Here is a 17705-nt window from a genome sequence, read left to right on the forward strand (position 1 = left end):
AGAGTGCCTGACCGTGGCATCTCCATCCTGGGGTGGCACCCCCAGACCCCACCCGGCTCCTCCAGGGTCTTCCGACGCCCCCTTCTCTTCCAGCTGGTGGCTGAAGAGGGGCCCCTCTGCTCTCCCATGCATTCGGCCCAGGCACAGCCACAGCTGAGGCCCCGGGTCTGCTGCCCTCCCCTCCACCCCTCCACCCCTCCACCCCTCCACCCCTCCACCTGGGCCATCCTTGGCCCTTGATTTCCTGGGCCCCAGTTCAGTCTTGGCCCAGTGATGGCAGAGTGTCCCTGGACAGTGGGAGTGTCCCTGGGCAGTGGGAGTGTCCCTGGGCAGTGGGAGTGTCCCTGGGCAGTGGGAGTGGCCCTGGGCAGTGGGAGTGGCCCTGGGCAGTGGCAGTGGCCCTGGGCAGTGGGAGTGGCACTGGGCCCACATCATGGTGGGTGTGGTCCTGTCCCCTGTAGGTGAGGTGCTGGACTCAGGCAGGAGGCCCAGTTGGAGGGGAACCACACTCACTCACTCTCCAGAGGGCAGCCCCAGAGACAGCCCTGTGACCCTCCATCCTGCCCCTGTGTGCCTGAATGGAGCCCTGAAGCCCCTCCCCCTGCCCTGACAGCTGGGCTGCCCAGGTGGCTGGGGCAGTGGGGCCTCAGTTTACACATCTGTAAATGAAATGTGGGCATGCTCCAGCGGCCCCCAGAGCCGTGCCCCCACTGGGCCACCGTACTCACACTGTCCTCAAGGCCTGATGGGATCGGCACATCAGTGCAACCCAGCGTGCCCCTGCCCCTCCCCTCCTCTGCCAGCTATGGGCACTTGGCACACGGCAGGAGGCCGCCTGTCTGGTTCATTGTGTGCAAGGGCCTGGGCCTCACCAGACCCAACCCCAGCCCCTGCTGTGGGGCCCCAGGGAGCCCTCTCTTCCCCACCAGGGTCGGCTTTGTGCCCAAGATGCCCCAGCCCCTGCCCGGCAGGTTCAGGAGCAGCCAGACCAGGTGGGCTATTGCTCCTCCCCAGCTGCAGGCCCGGCTGGAGACCACCGAGGCTCAGCTGCGGAGGTCGGAGCTGGAGCACAGCATGGATCTGGAGGAGGCCCTTGGCCGTCTGGAGGCTGCCGAGGAGAGGTGAGGCCAGGTGTGGGGCAGTCAGGGCTGCAGGAAGCACAGCCATCCCCCGGAGAGGCAGTGGGACCCTCTGTGCCTTGGGGCTACTGACAGCTCTTCCCAAAGCAGTCGTGAGTTCAGTTTCCCTGTGGGAGTCAACCCAGGCCTCCACGGCCTGGCAGGGCAGGGCAGGGGGCTAGAGAAGGCGCGGCTGGGAGGGGGTACTGACTTGAGTGGCTGGGCAGTGTGGGGGCCTGCAGCACGCTCCCTCTTGCTGTGGGGAGATCCCAGGCCGAGTGGAAACAGTGAAACACTCAGCCTCCTGGGCTTGGGCCTCTCACGCGACCAGGCACCGCCGCCCCAGCCTCTGAGAGCGGCTCAGCAGCATTCCTATTATAGTAGCAGCATCACGATTGTACCCATCTCTATCAGACCCCTCCCCCGCTCCACACTCCAGGAGCAGGGGCTGCTCACCATGGGGGACAGGACTGGTGCCAGCTTTCCACATGGCAGCCTCTCCACACTCTGCCATCCTCCCTGCCATGGGTCAACCTGGCTCATGAATAACAGGGAGGGAACCGCAGAGAGAGACAGAGCCTCATGAATGACAGGGAGGGAGCGGCAGAGAGGGACAGAGCCCCCGCAACCCACCATCAGTGAGCGCTGATATTAGGACCCTGGCAACAGACCCGGGCCACTAGCCACACCTGAGTCCAGTGTGTGGATCACCCACTCTCACACCCTGAAATAGTGCTGACGATGTCATGCCTGGGCTTATCTAGGGGGCCTCTGCCCAGCCCCCACCCTGCCCGCACTAACCCAGCCCCCCAACACTAACCCAGCCCCCCAACACTAACCCAGCCCCCCACACCAACCCAGCCACCGCACTAACAAGCCCCCTACACTTATCCAGCCCCACCCACACTAACTGAGCTCCCACACTAACCAAGCCCCCAACAAACCCAGCCCCCAACACCAACCCAGTCCCCGCACTAACCCAGCCCCCTACGTTTATCCAGTCCCACCCACACTAACTGAGCTCCCACACTAACCCGGCCCCACACACTAACCCAGCCCCCACATTAACGCAACCCCACCCACACTAACTCAGCCCCACCCGCACTAACCAAGACCCACACACTAATGGAGCCCCCACACTAGCCCAGCCCCCACACTAACCCAGGCCCCATGCTAACCCCGCCTCCACACTAACCCGGCCCCCACACTAACCCAGCCCCCTACACTAACCCAACTCCCCCACACTAACCCGGCCCCGCACACTAACCAAGCCCCCACGCTAACCCAGAACCCCCACACTAACCTGGCCCCTGACACTAACCTGGCCCCTGACACTAACCTGGCCCCACACTAACCCAGCCCCACACACACCCATCCAGCCCTCACACAAACCCAGCCCCAACACGAACCCAGCCCCCAACAGTAACCAAGTCCCACCCACACTAACCCAGCCCCCACACTAACCCAGCCCCACCCACACTAACCCAGCTCCACACTAACCCAGCCCCTCACACTAACTCAGCCCCCCACACTAACCCAGCCCCCCACACTAACCCAGCCCCCACACTAACCCAGCCCCCACACTAACCCAGCCCCCTACACTAACCCAGCCCCCCACACTAACCCAGCCCCCCACACTAACTCAGCCCCTCACACTAACCCAGCCCCACCCACACTAATCCAGCCCCCACACTAACCCAGCCCCCACACTAACCCAGCCCCCTACACTAACCCAGCCCCACCCACACTAACTCAGCCCCTCACACTAACCCAGCCCCACTCACACTAATCCAGCCCCTACATTAACCCAGCTCCCCACACTAACCCAGCCCCTCACACTAACCCATCTCCACCCACACTAATCCAGCCTCCACATTAACCCTGCCCCACCCACACTAACCCAGCCCCCGACACTAACCCAGCCCCTCACACCCTAATCCAGCCCCCACACTAACCCAGCCCCCACATTAACCCAGCCCCCCACAGTAACCAAGGCCCACCAGTCTCCCAGACCTGGGGAGGTTAAGTTGTCTGCAGAATATTGCCACATTTGGTTCATCCTCCAGGAATCTGGAAAACGAATCAAAGTGCTGAGAAACTTTTGAAAACCGGTTTTGAGGGGGAAGAAAAATAACCCAAAAGGGGGCTTAGGCCTGGCGGGCAGAGAGGAGCAGTGAGTGAACCACGGCGTGGGCCTGGCAGGGGTGCCGGCTCCCGAGGTCCACACATCTGGCGGACTTGCACCACTACTGCAGCAAGTGTGGACCTACTCGTGGTGGGGAAGGCCCCAGGGTACAGCAGAGGCCGTCCCCCACCACGGGCATATCCGACTCCCTCTCCACGTCACCCCGCCCCGCGAAGGGCGCCTCCCTCCCAGCCCCTGGCACCTTGTCTCAGGCATTGGGGGACGGGCCAAGGTTGCAGAGCCAGAGCCAGGAGAGCTCAGGGCAGGGGCTTTGGGGAGGACAAAGGGCAGATATCGCAGGAAGGCAGAAGGGCACTGGGCTGGCACCTGGGAGAGCCACCTTGATGCTGGCACTCAGTTTAGGGGTCCTTTGTGGGGCCCATGGCAAGTGGGGGCAGAGCAGCGGCTGTGCACCTGAGCCGGCGTCAGTTAGGCCCAGAGGGTTTGGGGCTCCATTCAAGCCCCTTGACTTGGGGACTCTGAGTGCCTCTCTTAGGAGAGGCTGCCTACCCCCACCATGCCCTGTGGATTGTCTGTCCAGGAGCACCGGCCTCTGCCAGGTGAATGCGCTCCTGCGGGAACAGCTGGAGCACATGAAGAAGGCCAACGACGCGCTGGGCCGGGAGCTGGCCGGGATGACGGGCGGCGTGCAGCGCCTGCAGGGCGAGCTGGAGCTGAGGCGCTGGGCCCAGAGACAGGTGCTCCCCCAACCCTTTCTCACCCCATGGCGGCTGCCTGTCTGGGTGCCTATGGCTGGGTAACAGGCAGGGACCTGGTGAGGGTGCGCTGGCTCAGCGGCTGTCCCTCTTGGGGACAAGGCCACAGCTTCTTGCCACACCATGTCCCCAACCCGGCTTGGCCACAGCAGTCTGTGGAGGGAGGCACTTCCTGGTCCACCCCTACTGCCCCCCACCCAGAGAAGGAGGGCAGGGCTCTCAGAATGGGGCACTGGGGCCGCACCCCGGCTCTGGTGTGGACCACGCTGTTTGGAGAGGCAGGTTGTTCTCCATAGGCCGAACTCCTGGCCAGACTTCAGGAGGGGGGACCCTGGAGGGAGCCTGGGGCTGCACCGCTGCTCACAGCACCTGGCCGTGGCCCCCCAGGTCCCCCTGCAGCCTTACCCACTCCAACTTCTGAACCCTGAGGCATGCAGGAGGTCAGGGCACAGGGTTCCAGGCACCAGCCCCTGTGGGAGGGAGACATCCAGGTGTTCATGCCCTGCTCAGATCTCTCCGTGGTCGTGGGACCGCCTGAAGCTGCTGTGGCCTTGGGTAACGTGGCTCTCCAGCCAGGCAGTCCCTGGGGGCCTGAAGGTGTTCCCAACAGCCCTCCAGCAAAGGGGGCCTGGATGCCCAGCCCCTGCACGCTACGGGCACCACGGGCAAGGAATTCCCCCGGAAGACGTGCTGTGCCAGGTGGAGGCAGGAGTCAGAGGGGCAGCCGCGTTTCTGGCCTCAGGTTGCCTCCACAGACGTCCCTCAGACAAGCCTGTCCCAGAGAGGCCGCCACTCGCCCCCATGGGGGCCGGGTCCCAGCCCCGAGCCCCCCACAGCTGCTGCTCCTGAAAGGCGGGTGTCAGACAAACCAGCTGAGGTTTACACCCCGAGAGGGAATGCCGGCCTCTGCATAGCGTCAGTGGGAGCCGTGCTATCAGCAAGGAGTCATCGCCTATGCCAGGCCTTCTGGCTCGAGGCGTTTGAGGCAGATCTCATGTTCCCACTGCCTGGTCCCCGTCCTCAGACGGCTGGGCAGGTCACCTGAGGACCGCAGGAGCCGATTCCGCCGTGTGAGAACAAATGCCGCAAGGAGAGGGTCCCTGAGCTCAGTCTGGCATTCGATCACCCAGGTCTTTATTTTCCCTTTGTCCTTGAGAACTGTTCTCACTGGTTGACAGCTGCTTTCTCTTGGCACCTTAAAGATATGCTTTCTCTTTCTCCTTCCGCTGCTGCTGTTGAGAAGTCAGCTTCCAGGCTGCCTGGATTCTGACTGGCTCCTTATCAAGGTAATGTGTCTTCTCACCGGCTGCTCTTAAGATCCCTGCTCCGACTTGGTTGTTGTGCCATGTCCCTTTGTTGTGTCTGCGTGTAGATTTATTTGTTTTTCCTGCTTTAGGGTTCGCGGAACCTCTGTGTCGCTTGTTATTTTGGGGAAGTCAATATTCTTTAAACATTGCTGGTGCTCTTCATCCATCTCCCCTCCTCTGAGCTCCGGCTAGACGTGTGTTAGCCATTCTTATGCTGTCTCCCAGTCACAGTTCACGGTTTTATTCTTTTTATTACCCTGGACTATATTCTAGATAATTTCTTCAAATTTCCTTTCCTGTCCATCAGTTTTCTCTTCTGATGTCTAATCTCTGTTAAATTTGCCTACTTAGCTTAAATTGCCGATATTGTATTTTTCCTCATTAAGAGTTCTGTTTGATTCTTTCCCAAATATTAAATAGCTTACTCTTAACTCACAGTTTCTTTTTTTTTTTTTTGAGACGGAATCTTGCTCTGTCGCCCAGGCTGGAGTGCAGTGGCACGATCTCAGCTCACTACAACCTCCGCCTCCCAAGTTCAAACGATTCTCCCGCCTCAACCTCCTGAGTAGTTGGGATTACAGGCGTGTGCCACCACGCCTGGATAATTTTTGTATTTTTAGTAGAGATGGGGTTTCACAATGTTGACCAGGCTGGTCTCGAACTCCTGACCTCGGGTGATCCGCCCACCTCAGCCTCCCAAAATGCTGGAATTACAGGCATGAGCCACCTCGCCTGGCTTCTTAACTCACATTTTCAAGTCTCTTATTTATTTGTTGAACCATGTTAAAAATAGTCTTTTTGTAGCCTGTGTCTGACTATCTAATATCTGAAATTCTTTAAGGTCTGGTTCTATTGTTTCTGCTGGTTTCTGATCATGGTCCTTTGTTTCCTTGTGCCTTTGGTGATTTTTTTATTTTTTAACTAAGAGCTGCTTATTTTCCTTGGAATTTTGTGAAATTTCTTTGAAACCTGAGGTGAATATAGTATTTTCCAGGAAGGGTTTTTATTTGTTTCTGATAGATGCTGAGGGGCTCTAACAGTCTTTGGGGCCACATTGAAGTACATTTTCAGCTTAAGTTTTCTTGAGACTATCCTGGTTGTGTAGTGTGGTTCCATATGCACAACAAGGAAGACTTTTTTCTCTGTTTAACTCCGACATTCTAGACAGGCAGTTTTCCTTATAATCTCCTGCAGGGTCATGTGTGCCTGTTTTTTTGTTTTTTGTTTTTGTTTTTGTTTTTTTTCTGTGTGTGTGTGTGTGTCTGTGTGTGTGTGTGTCTGTGTCTGTGTGTGTGTGTGTGTGTGTGTGTGTAGCAAGAAACTGCGTACACTCTCTGATGGTCTGTGACTTCACCAACTCCTGGCCTGAGTGTTCCAGCCGTTCAGGCCACCCCAGCCCTGCATTCAGGAAGAGGCTGTGAATCTGGACTCTCATGTGTTTAAGCAGCAGGTTAATCTGGCAGCCACGCCTCCATGTTGCCAGGAAGTGTCTCAGCCTGCTCTTGAGATGAACACAGAGTGCAGGAGGCGGTGCGGCTGAAGCAAGCGTCCACCCCTGTATAGCAGGCATGGAGTGGCATGCCCTCCGAAGGTGTACAGACAGATGTAATGGGCACAGAGGGGCATGCCCTCGGAGGGTGTATGGCCAGGTATGGGTTCAGAGAGTCGTGCCCTCCAGAGCATGTGTGACCAGGTGTAATGGGCTCAGAGGAGCACGCCCTCCAGAGGGTGTGTGACCAGATGTAATGGGCTCAGAGGAGCACGCCCTCCAGAGGGTGTGTGACCAGGTGTAATGGGCTCAGAGGGGCACGCCCTCCAGAGGGTGTGTGACCAGGTGTAATGGGTTCAGAGAGTCATGCCCTCCAGAGCATGTGTGACCAGGTGTAATGGGCTCAGAGGAGCACGCCCTCCAGAGGGTGTGTGACCAGGTGTAATGGGCTCAGAGGGGCATGCCCTCCAGAGTGTGTATGGCCAGGTGTAATGGGCTCAGAGGAGCACGCCCTCCAGAGGGTGTATGGCCAGGTGTAGTGGGCTCAGAGGAGCACACCCTCCAGAGGGTGTATGGCCAGGTGTAGTGGGCTCAGAGGAGCACGCCCTCCAGAGGGTGTATGGCCAGGTGTAGTGGGCTCAGAGGAGCACGCCCTCCAGAGGGTGTATGGCCAGGTGTAGTGGGCTCAGAGGAGCACGCCCTCCAGAGGGTGTATGGCCAGGTGTAATGGGCTCAGAGGAGCACGCCCTCCAGAGGGTGTATGGCCAGGTGTAGTGGGCTCAGAGGAACATGCCCTCCACAGGGTGTATGGCCAGGTGTAATGGGCTCAGAGGAGCATGCCCTCCAGAGGGTGTATGGCCAGGTACGGGTTCAGAGAGTCATGCCCTCCAGAGGGTGCATGGCCAGGTGTAATGGGCTCAGAGGAGCATGCCCTTCAGAGGGTGTATGACCAGGTGTAATGGGCTCAGAGGAGCATGCCCTCCAGAGGGTATATGACCAGGTGTAATGGGCTCAGAGGAGCATGCCCTCCAGAGGGTGTATGACCAGGTGTAATGGGCTCAGAGGAGCATGCCCGCCAGAGGGCATATGACCAGGTGTAATGGGCTCAGAGGAGCATGCCCTCCAAAGCATGTATGGCCAGGTATGGGTTCAGAGAGTCGTGCCCCCCAGAGGGTGCATGGCCAGGTGTAATGGGCATAGAAGGGCATGCCCTCTGGAGGGTGTACAGCCAGGTGGAATGGACACAGAGGGGCGTGTTCTCTGGAGGGTGTATGGCCAGGTGTTATAGGCTCAGCTGGGGGGAACCTCAGGTGTGGGATCAGGTGAGGGGGTCAGGCAAGCTTCATGAAGGTGAGATGATCTAATACCTGAAGTTCTTCAAGGTCTCATTCTATCGTTTCCGCTGCTGTCTGGTCATGGTCCTCTGTGGGGGTTCTGGAGGATGAGCAGGATGTGAGTGCTCTACCTGAAGGCAACCCGGAGGAGCAGGGGTGAGGCTTTCACAGGCAGGGAGAGGTGGTAGGAACACAGTAGCCCCCTGAGTTCCAGAGGTCGGCAAGCAGGAGAAGGCGAGTGCAGGGCCTAGAAGGTGGTGTGGAGACTGTGAGACTTCTGGCTTTCATCTTAGCTCCCTGCAAGGCTGGAACCACTGTGCACACACGATTCCCCCCATTCCTGCCCCCAACACAGAGTCCTCCCACTCCGCTCCGTTACAGCCTAACTGCTGGACTTGTCTCAGCAGTGGCTTCCCACCCTCCTCCCTGATGAACAGGGGCCCCAGTGCTAGAGGCTTCTAACTTCAGTGGCTTCCCCACCGTCCTCTCTGCTGAACCTCGGGCCCCAGTGCTAGAGGCTTCTAACTTCAGTGGCTTCCCCACCGTCCTCTCTGCTGAACCTCGGGCCCCAGTGCTAGAGGCTTCTAACTTCAGTGGCTTCCCCACCGTCCTCTCTGCTGAACCTCGGGCCCCAGTGCTAGAGGCTTCTAACTTCAGTGGCTTCCCCACCATCCTCTCTGCTGAACCTCGGGCCCCAGTCCTGAGGCTTCTAACTTGCTTCTGTGTCCCTGGCACCTTCGAAGTGCCAGACCAACACCTGGACATCTTCAGGAGCCCTCCAGAGTAAGGAGAAAGACTGTACTGGAGAAAGGCAACCCGTTCTCTTCCATCGGAGTGGGAGGGTAGGAGCCGTGTGCTGCAGAAGTGTCTGCCCCAACAGGGGACCAGGCCTGGTTCTGGGGTGTTCCAAGCCTGAGCAGTTCCTGAGAGTAGCTGGGGAGCCGTGACTGAGTCAGCACCTTTTCTCTTCAGCGGCCCACACACCCCACCCTTCCACCTCCACGCACACAGGCTGGCCTGGGAGGGCTGGATGTGGTCATGTCCCCAGGTCATCTCCTGCGGAGGGGTACAGTATGGCCCCAGGGTGGGGTTGGGGGAGCCCAGGGCTCATTTGCCTGTGAGATATGGGGGCTTTGGGATGCTGGGTCCACTTCCAGCCCCCATGGAGAGGGACATGGCACCTGGAAAAGGGTAAAGGCGCCCCAGCCTGAAGTAGACAAGAGGCCTCTTGCTTTTAGACCCGGCCAGGGGGCCTGGGGCAGCCCCGGGACCTCCTCCTCCTGTGGAGACAGGCCGTGGTGCTGGGGACAGACCTGGCCGAGCTGCGTGCAGCCACTGAGAGGTGAGTGCCAGCCGCCCCACCTGGGGCCAGGCACCCGGCTGCAGGGAGCTGAGGCCTCCTCGGGGAGGGGGGAGGCGGTGCCCAGGGCGGGCTCTCCCGTGGGTGAAGTAGCCCTGGCCTGCCGGCTTCTCACCCAGCCCTGGCTGGGCCTCAGGCTGGCCAGTGGGAGCAGTGATGAGGGCGGCCTAGGAGGGCAGTGGGGGAGAAGGACAAACAGGCCAGGGAGGTAGGTTGGGGATGCCAAGGAGAGATGAGAGGAGAGTGAAGAGGATACTGTGGGATGGGGGACACCTACCCAGATGGAGCTTCTGGAGTCTGTCCAGTCCTTGCTGGGTGCCACACTGGAGGTCAGTCCTGGTATCACCCTGCTAGCCCTTAGGTACGTAGCAGCCCCTTGCACAGGAGGAATCGGGGGCTCAGAGGGTCGATGACTCGGTGAAGGCTGCTGAAGCCTGAAGTGTGCAACCTGGCCCTGCCCCTGCTCACTCCTCCCCAGCTGCCTTCCTGGTGTTTGGTGACACATGGGAACAATCAATGCCATGCAGTGGGGGCTTCTCCTGAGGACGGCCAAGGAGGGGGTCCTCTGTGGGGCTGATGGGACCAGGCCCTCCCTCGGCAGATGGGTCCTGAGTCAGCCACAGGTGCTGCCCTTGTCTCCCAGGGGCCTTGCTGACCTGCAGGCAGACACGGCCAGGACAGCCCGCCGCCTGCACACCGCCTGCCTGAACCTTGACTCCAACTTGCGGCTGTCGGCCAGCAGCACGGCCAGCACCCTGGGGCAGCAGCTTCGCGACAAGGTCGGGGAGATGCTGCAGCTGCAGGGCCGCTGGGACACAGAGAAGGTGGCGCTCCAGGCCAGGTGGGTGCCCACGGCCAGCAGGCTTGCACAGGGAGGGCCCAGGGGGCCAGGGCCCATCCAGCCTGCTGAGCAGCTGTGGATCCCAGATGTGGTCACACTGCTCCAGGCCAGGTGGGTGCCCAGGGCCAGCAGGCTTGCACAGGGAGGGCCTGGGGGGTCGGGGCCCATCCAGCCTGCCAAGCAGCTGTGGATCCCAGATGTGGTCACACCGTTCCAGGGCAGGTGGGGCCCTGACGTCGCTGGTGGTGCACACTCTTCAGAGTCACCATCCCAGTGGCTGCAGGGCACTCCCCTAATGCCCAGGAGGCAGACACTGGGGTCTCCTACAGTGAGGGTTTCAGGGAGCATGGCAGGGAACTCACTGGGACTGCGTCCTGGGGGTCAGCACCCAGAACTGGAGTTTTCAGGCTTAAAGCAGGAACATTCTTCCGGGGGCAAGAGCTCACCTTAAGTAAATCGTTTAAAAACTGAGGCAGGAAGAGGGACCAGGCCACCTCCTGCCCGATATGAAGGACACCCACACCCTCTCTGGGGTTCTGTGAGCCCCGCCATGATTGTGGAAGGTTTTGGACCCACCACCCACATCGGGGGCTCAGAGGTCTCTTGAGGGCAGCTTCAGCAGAAAGTGGGGAGGCGGCTCCCCAGTGGAGGTCTAACCTGCTGGCCGTGGGGCCAATGCCTCACAACCCAGGGTCCGGGGCCCACTTGGCCACAAACACCCCGCCAGGCTGACAGGCAGAAGCCCTCCCTACCCTCAGGGGGTCCAGCTGAGTCAAACACACCACAACCCAGTCCCAAATGAGCAGGACAGGACATGGGGGCCCAATGGTGCCGTACAGCTGCAGGGGCAGCACAGCAGGGCCTGAGCCACAGGAACGGGGACCTGGGGTCTTCAGGAAGAAGGTGGGTCCTGGGAAGGAAGGAACAGTAAAATCACTTATTGTTAGACTGATGGTGACAGGTGCTCCAGGCAGAAGGACTGGCCGGGAAAAGGCCTATGGTGGGCACTCCCTCTGTTGTGCCACAAGGACAAGGCAGAGCCTCGGGCAGCCACTGCATCTGAGGCTGGAGAGCTGGTCAGGGTGTGGGCCTTGACTCCTGAGACCGTGGGAGCCACTGAAGGCTCAGTGGCAGGGGAGACACGTGCTCAGACCAGGGACAGAGGCCACTCAGACAGAGGCATCACCCAGCACCGGCAGGGGGGCCACCGCACGGAGGAGTCCGGGCAGAGCCAGGGCATGCTTGGGTGCCCGTCCTTTGGGCTCTGCCCTTCACCCCCCCCACCCCCGACTCCTCCCAGACTCTCGGAGCAAACGCAGCTGGTGGAGAAGCTTACGGAGCAGAATGAGCAGAAGGCGAAGACCATCGCTGCCCTCAGAACCGACCTGCAGAACCTGGTTGGTGGGCGGGACGGGGGTGGCTGTGTGGCAGGGGTCTGTCACCCTTGCTCAGGAGTCTCCCCTGCCACAGGAAGCCTGGTGCAGCAGCGGCCCGGGGGCAGCGGACGGCCTGCAGGGCAAGGTGGGGTCCCTGCAAGTGCACTTTGAGGCACGTCAGGAAGGTGTGGCCCCTCGCCTGTCCTCCCGGTGGCAGAGGGGGAGGTGGCCCACAGGGACCCTCAGGACTGTCTGCGCGGTCCCCACCAAATCACAGCCCTGTGCTCTGGGCCCCTCTATCCCTTCCTCTCTGCACCTTGAAGGCGACCCAGGAGGACGCCCGGTGCCTGGAGCTGGCAGGGAGCAGCATCACTGAACTGGGGGAGCCACGGCGCCCGCTGAGGAGCCCCCAACGTACCACATCCCCCCATCAAGGGGTGTCTCCACCACACACCTGCTCCCCAGCCGCCCTGGATCCCGCACTGCAGGCCGTGCGGGCAGCTGTAGAGAGGCGGTGGCAGCGGGAACAGGTGGGCAGCCACAGCCCACAGGACTCTCTGTCTCCCTGAGGGCAGAAACATGAGCTCCTCAGGCTGAAGGGTAGTTATGGGGCCTGCCCCTGAGCCCCATGGCCCCAGGGAGGGGCCCCAGGGAGGGGGTGTCCTTTCTGGGGAGTCGTAAGCCCTAGTGGGCCTCAGTGGGCAAAGCCTGCCTAGGCCAGAGAGACCCACACCGCACCCCACCCGAGCAGGAGCTGTGCCTGCAGCTGAAGTCCTCCCAGGCACTGGTGGCCGGGCTCCGGGAGCAGCTGTCCGAAAGCCGGCGGGAGCTGTGGGCCGCACAGAAGCTCCAGCAGGAGCAGGCTCGGGAGCAGGCACAGGAACGAGAGACCCTTCGGGGCCAGCTGGAGGCCCAGAGGCTCGAGGTGCAGCAGTGCCGGGCGTCCTGCAAGCTCCTGGGGAGGTAATGGGGTGAAGGGGTTGCACGGTCTTGCACAGGATGTGTGGGATCCTGAGGGCCCAGGGCTGCTGTCAGGACAAGCACCTCTAGAGCTGGAGGGGTTGCCAGCCGGGGAGGGGTCCTTTCCTTCTAGCAGAGTTCCGTGAGCACCGGTTGGACATGGGCCTGGGTGGGACACACCCGCCAGTGAGACCCTGTGTGCTTCTCGGGCTCCCTCTGCCCATGCAGTCTCAGGGGCTGGCATCCACCCAGCCCCAAGTGCCCACCAAGGCACATGATGCACCTTGAATGTGTCCAGGGCCGCCCCAATTCTGCCCCCACCATCCCCAGGGAGAAGGCTGCTCTGGAGATGGTGGTGGAGGAGTTGAAAGGGAAGGCAGACGCTGCAGATGCGGAGAAGCAGGGGCTGGAGGCCGAGGCCGCAGAGCTGCAGAGAAGCCTCCTGCTGCAGGCAGAGCAGAGGGAGGAACTGGCTCTGCGGAGGGAGCGGAGCTGCAAGGCACTGGAGACTAGGTGTGCAGCCGTGGCTGGGTGGGCAGGGACCCTACCGCAGAAGAGACCCCACTCTGCCACCTTCAGCCACTTGGCCTTGGGCCACGGGTCTGTCTCTTCACCTGTCTCATCTCAGGGTGTGGTGGCGGCCCTAACAGGGCAGGGATGGGGGCTCTCCAGGCTCCTCCCCAGGCTGCACCATCCTCCAGACCAACCCTCACTCCCTCTGGCCCAGTGCCCCACCTGGGTGCACATCCACCACCCTGTGGGCCCATCAGATGTGGGGCCCCACCCCTCCCGTCCCCCCAGAGGCACTTGTGCCTCCCCTGCCCCAGAAATGAAGCCTGGAAGCGAAGGGCTCCCTGCCTTCCTGGTCCTCCAGGGACTCCATGCTCCTCCTGGGCCTCCCTGGGCTTGGAGGGAGTTGCAGGCAGTCGCCTGCCTGAAATCCCATGGGGCAGCCACTGCTCACCCTGAGCAACCTCCCGCCCTCTGGTCTGGGGCCTCAGTCAAGGCCGCCTGCAGCAGCTGGAGGAGAAGGTCTCCGGGCTCAGAGAGGAGCTGGCATCAGCCCGGGAGGCACTGAGCACAGCGCAGCTGCAGCGGGATGTCGTGGAGAGTGAGAGGGAGGGACTGCGCAGCGCCCTGGCACGGGTATACTCTGCTCCCCCCAACCCCGTCCCCTCTCCCGTCTGCCCCCACCCACCCTGGCCTCACTGACCTGGCCTCCCACTCCCTCTCTCCTGCCTGCGGGGACCCTCAGCCCATCACCAGAGATCCCAAAGTCACTGAAGTTCTCTCCCGTCCCCAACCAGTAGGCACCAGCCTGGCCCAGCTGCTCTCAACCCTGCTGGCCACGCCTGCTTTTCGTGGCTTCTCCCTGGCCTGCCAGCCACCTCCTCTGGCTGGAGCCACCATTGGCCCTGAGACCTCCCCACTGTGGCGACCTTCCCATCATGTCCGCCCAAGAGCTCTGGCTTGCACACCTCCGTGGCTCAGGGCTCACTCCTTTCCCAGCGGCAACAGCCCTGCCCTGGAAGCTGAAGGTCCCCCCCTGGAATCCCCCTCCCTGCCCCAGGCCGAGTGCAGCAACGTGGACCTGGAGCTTCTTGTGAGGCGGCTGAAGTCGGAGGGAGTAGAGCAAAGGGACTCCCTGGCCGCAATGGCCGCCTTGATGGAGGGGCTGGCTCAGGACAAAAGTGCCCTGAACCACCTGGCTCTCCAGGTGAGACAAGGGCCAGTCGGGGGGGCCTCGCTGGAACCTGTTTCCCAGGTGGCTGTGGGTCTCCCAGCCCTAGGCCTTCCTTCCATCCTCCCAGATCACTTCCTCTCCTGGTTCGAGGTTTTGGGGACAAGGGAGCCTGACTAGCCCTGGCCAGGTCTGAGGGAGGGAAGACAGTGCCCCTGGGCAGTCCTTGGGGATGGCTGGCCTACAGGGACCGAGGGTTGGGGGAGTGGATGCAGAGCCCCCGACACCTGGTGGCAGCTGGAGCAGGAGCGAGACCAGCTGCGGGAACAACGGAAGACTCTGGAGCAGGAGCACGCCCGGGCCGGGGAGCAACTGGCACAGGCAGAACAGCAGCTGGCGCTGGAGCGGGCAGAGCGCAGGGGCCTGCAGCAGGCCTGCGGACGCCTGGAGCAGCAGCAGGAGCAGCTAGAGGGGAAGGCAGCCCTGCTGGGGCGAGAGAAGGCCCGGCTCCAGGAGCAGGTGGGCCAGGTGAGGATGTCTGCAGGGCAGGCTGCCGCCGTCTGGGATGTGGCTGGGTCACAGGTCCTGCCTAAGGTACTTCTGGGAGTCAGGCAGGCTCAGGATGCCCATGTCAGCTCTTTCTGTCTTGGTAATGGATCAGGCCCAGTGCTGGCCTCCCCGTGGGGGTGGGGGCTCCCCGTGGGGGTGGGGGCAGGGGGAGGGTATGCAGAGAAGAAGATTCCCATCAGGCCTGGCCTCCATATCCATCCCGCCACTTGGTAGGGGAGCCCGGGCCTCAGGCCAGTGACTTCTGCACGCTGGGCCCTTAGAGAGCTTTGCTCTTTCTTCCTCTGTCTTGTTTCTCCCTGGTCCACATCCACACAGCTGAGCTCTGCGACTGCACATTCACTGGTGCCTCACGCATTTATTCCCAATTTCCCCATCTTTTGTTGAGGAAGTTCAACTCACCGGAGAAAAAAAACAGTCTTGGTTTTTTCCAATCCTGCCTCGTTCATCCGTGCAGAAACCCTGTCCGTGCTGAGTTTCAAGCCCCTGTGGCTCAGATTCTGCAGCCCCCATCACATTCAGGACAGCTCAACCCTCCTTCCGTTTTCAGATTCTGCCTTGTCCTTTTTGGGGGTCATCTTTTTCTTCTTTTTCTATTGACATTTAATAAGTCAGTGTACAGTGTCAATGAATTTTGACAATTGTACAAACCCGGGTAGCCGCCACCAGGATCAAGACATAGAACATTTTTGTCAGCCCAGCAGGTTCCCCCACGTGCCTTCAGCCATTGCCCAAAGCCCCTGGCTCCCACCCAGGTGACCTCTGCTCTGATGTGCAGCACCACAGACTGGATGCACCTGTTTCAGAATTCCTTATAAATGGAGCCATGCAGTACGGACGCTTTTGTGTCCAGCTTCTCTCTCCCAGCATCATGTCTTTGAGATCCATACGTGTTGTTCAGTGTATCACTAAGCCCTTTCTTTTTAACTGCATAGTTATATTCCTTGGGATGAGTAAACCACATTTGCTTACTCATCCACCTGTTGCTGGACATTTGGATTGTCCAGCAACAATATTTCCAATACTGGTCCTGCCTACAAGGTCCTTCCTTGGCCCTGCCTACAAAGGGCACTTTAACATATCACTGGGACCAGCACCCAGGTGATGTGAATTCTCTGCCTGAACCCTGCCTACAAAGAGCATTGTGGCTTATGTCTAGGTCCATTATGTAAGTGATGTGACTCCCTTCTACTGCCTTGACCCTGCACTTATGTTGCATTGTGTGACACACACTTGGTGATATGGTTTAGATTTGTGTCCCCACCCAAATCTTATGTCAAATTGGAGGAGGGGCCTGCTGGGAGGCGATTGGTTTGGGACTGTGATGCACAAGGCTGTTTTAAACCTTCTTGTACAAGTCACATACATATATTTTTATTTTTCCTAACTAAATACTTAGGAGCAAAACTGTGCACTCACTGTATAGGTGTGTGTTGAACTTTTATTGGGAACAACCAAGCAGCTTTCAGAAAAAACAGACAGCTTTCCAAAAGTGGTTCAATCACTTCGCTGCAGCCAGCAGTGTAGGAGAGTTCTAGTTGCTCCTCTGCCTTCTCGACATTTGGTATTGTCTGTTTTTTTGGTTTTTGGTTTTTGTTTTTTTTTTTTAGCTATTCTATGTGTGTGAAGTGATACATCACTGAGGATTTCATTTGCATTTCCCTGATAACTGAAGATATTGAACACATTTTCACGCACTTATTGGATATTTGTATGCTTTATTTTATCAATTGTTCAAATCTTTTTCCCATTTTTTAAACTGGGGTTTTGCATTTTGGTTATGAATATACAGGAATTTATATATCATGGATACAAGTACCTTATCAGACACATGTCCTATGAATATTTTCCCCAAGGTTGTGGCTGCCTGTACATTTTCTCAATGATGTTTTTTATGGATGGACATAAAATTTTAACTTTGGCAAACTCCAATTTATCTATTTTTTTTTTAGTTTTACAATTAGTATTTTCTAGGTTCTGTCTGAAAAATTTTTGCCTACCCCAAGGACAAGAAGATATCCTCCTACATTTTCATCTGGCTTTCACATTTGGATCTATGATCCATTTCGTTTATTTTTATGGACAGCAGGGGTTCTCCACGTGTGCTTCCCAGACTAGCAGCATAAACATCACCAGGTGATATGGTTTGACTCTGTGTCCCCACCTAAATCTCATGTCAAATTGGAGGAGGGGCCTGGTGGGAGGTGATTTGTTCATGGGGCCAGATTTCTCCCTTGCTGTTCTCTTGATGTTGAGTGAGTTCTCACAAGATCTGATGGTTTAAAAGTGTGTGGCACTTCTCCCTTCACTCCCTCTCTCCTGCCGCCATGTGAAGAAGGTGCCTGCTTCTCCCTTCACCTTCCACCATGATTGTAAGTTTCCCAAGGTCTCCCAGTCATGCTTTCTATTAAGCCTGAGAACTGTGAGTCTATTAAATCTCTTTTCTTCATAAATTACTCAGTCTCAGGTAGTTCTTTACAGCAGGGTGAGAACAGACTAATACACCTGGGGACTTGTTAAAAATGCAAATGCTCATGCCTCACACAAGACTTACTGCATCAGAAACTCTGTGGGCAGGGCCCAGAAATCTGGATTTTAATTAGCCCTCCTTGGGATTCTGCTGCACACTAAAGTGTGAGAACCACAAGTGTATGGTATGGTGTAAGAACTAAGGTCCATTATTTTTCAAACTAATACTCAGTTTTTCCAGCACCATTTTTTTAAAGTCTCTCCTTTTGTCCTTGATTAAATTTGGCAACTTGCTGAAAACA

At 58.7% G+C, this 17705-nt stretch overlaps 1 protein-coding gene across 1 annotated transcript in view; it reads left to right on the forward strand.

Moving 5' to 3' along the window:
• Nucleotides 1–17705, forward strand: part of CROCC2 (ciliary rootlet coiled-coil, rootletin family member 2) — an 82057-nt gene that overhangs the window by 14617 nt on the left and 49735 nt on the right. Inside the window, 14 exon segments of the mRNA XM_063648415.1 lie at nt 1015–1121; nt 3845–4001; nt 4630–4706; nt 4762–4789; nt 9388–9491; nt 10153–10350; nt 11651–11783; nt 12050–12256; nt 12326; nt 12365–12689; nt 13017–13199; nt 13688–13832; nt 14257–14403; nt 14665–14895. Of these exon segments, the coding sequence (XP_063504485.1) occupies nt 1015–1121; nt 3845–4001; nt 4630–4706; nt 4762–4789; nt 9388–9491; nt 10153–10350; nt 11651–11783; nt 12050–12256; nt 12326; nt 12365–12689; nt 13017–13199; nt 13688–13832; nt 14257–14403; nt 14665–14895 (2043 nt within the window).

The sequence above is a fragment of the Pongo pygmaeus genome, chromosome 11, assembly GCF_028885625.2.
Source record: "Pongo pygmaeus isolate AG05252 chromosome 11, NHGRI_mPonPyg2-v2.0_pri, whole genome shotgun sequence".
Lineage (NCBI taxonomy): Eukaryota > Metazoa > Chordata > Mammalia > Primates > Hominidae > Pongo > Pongo pygmaeus.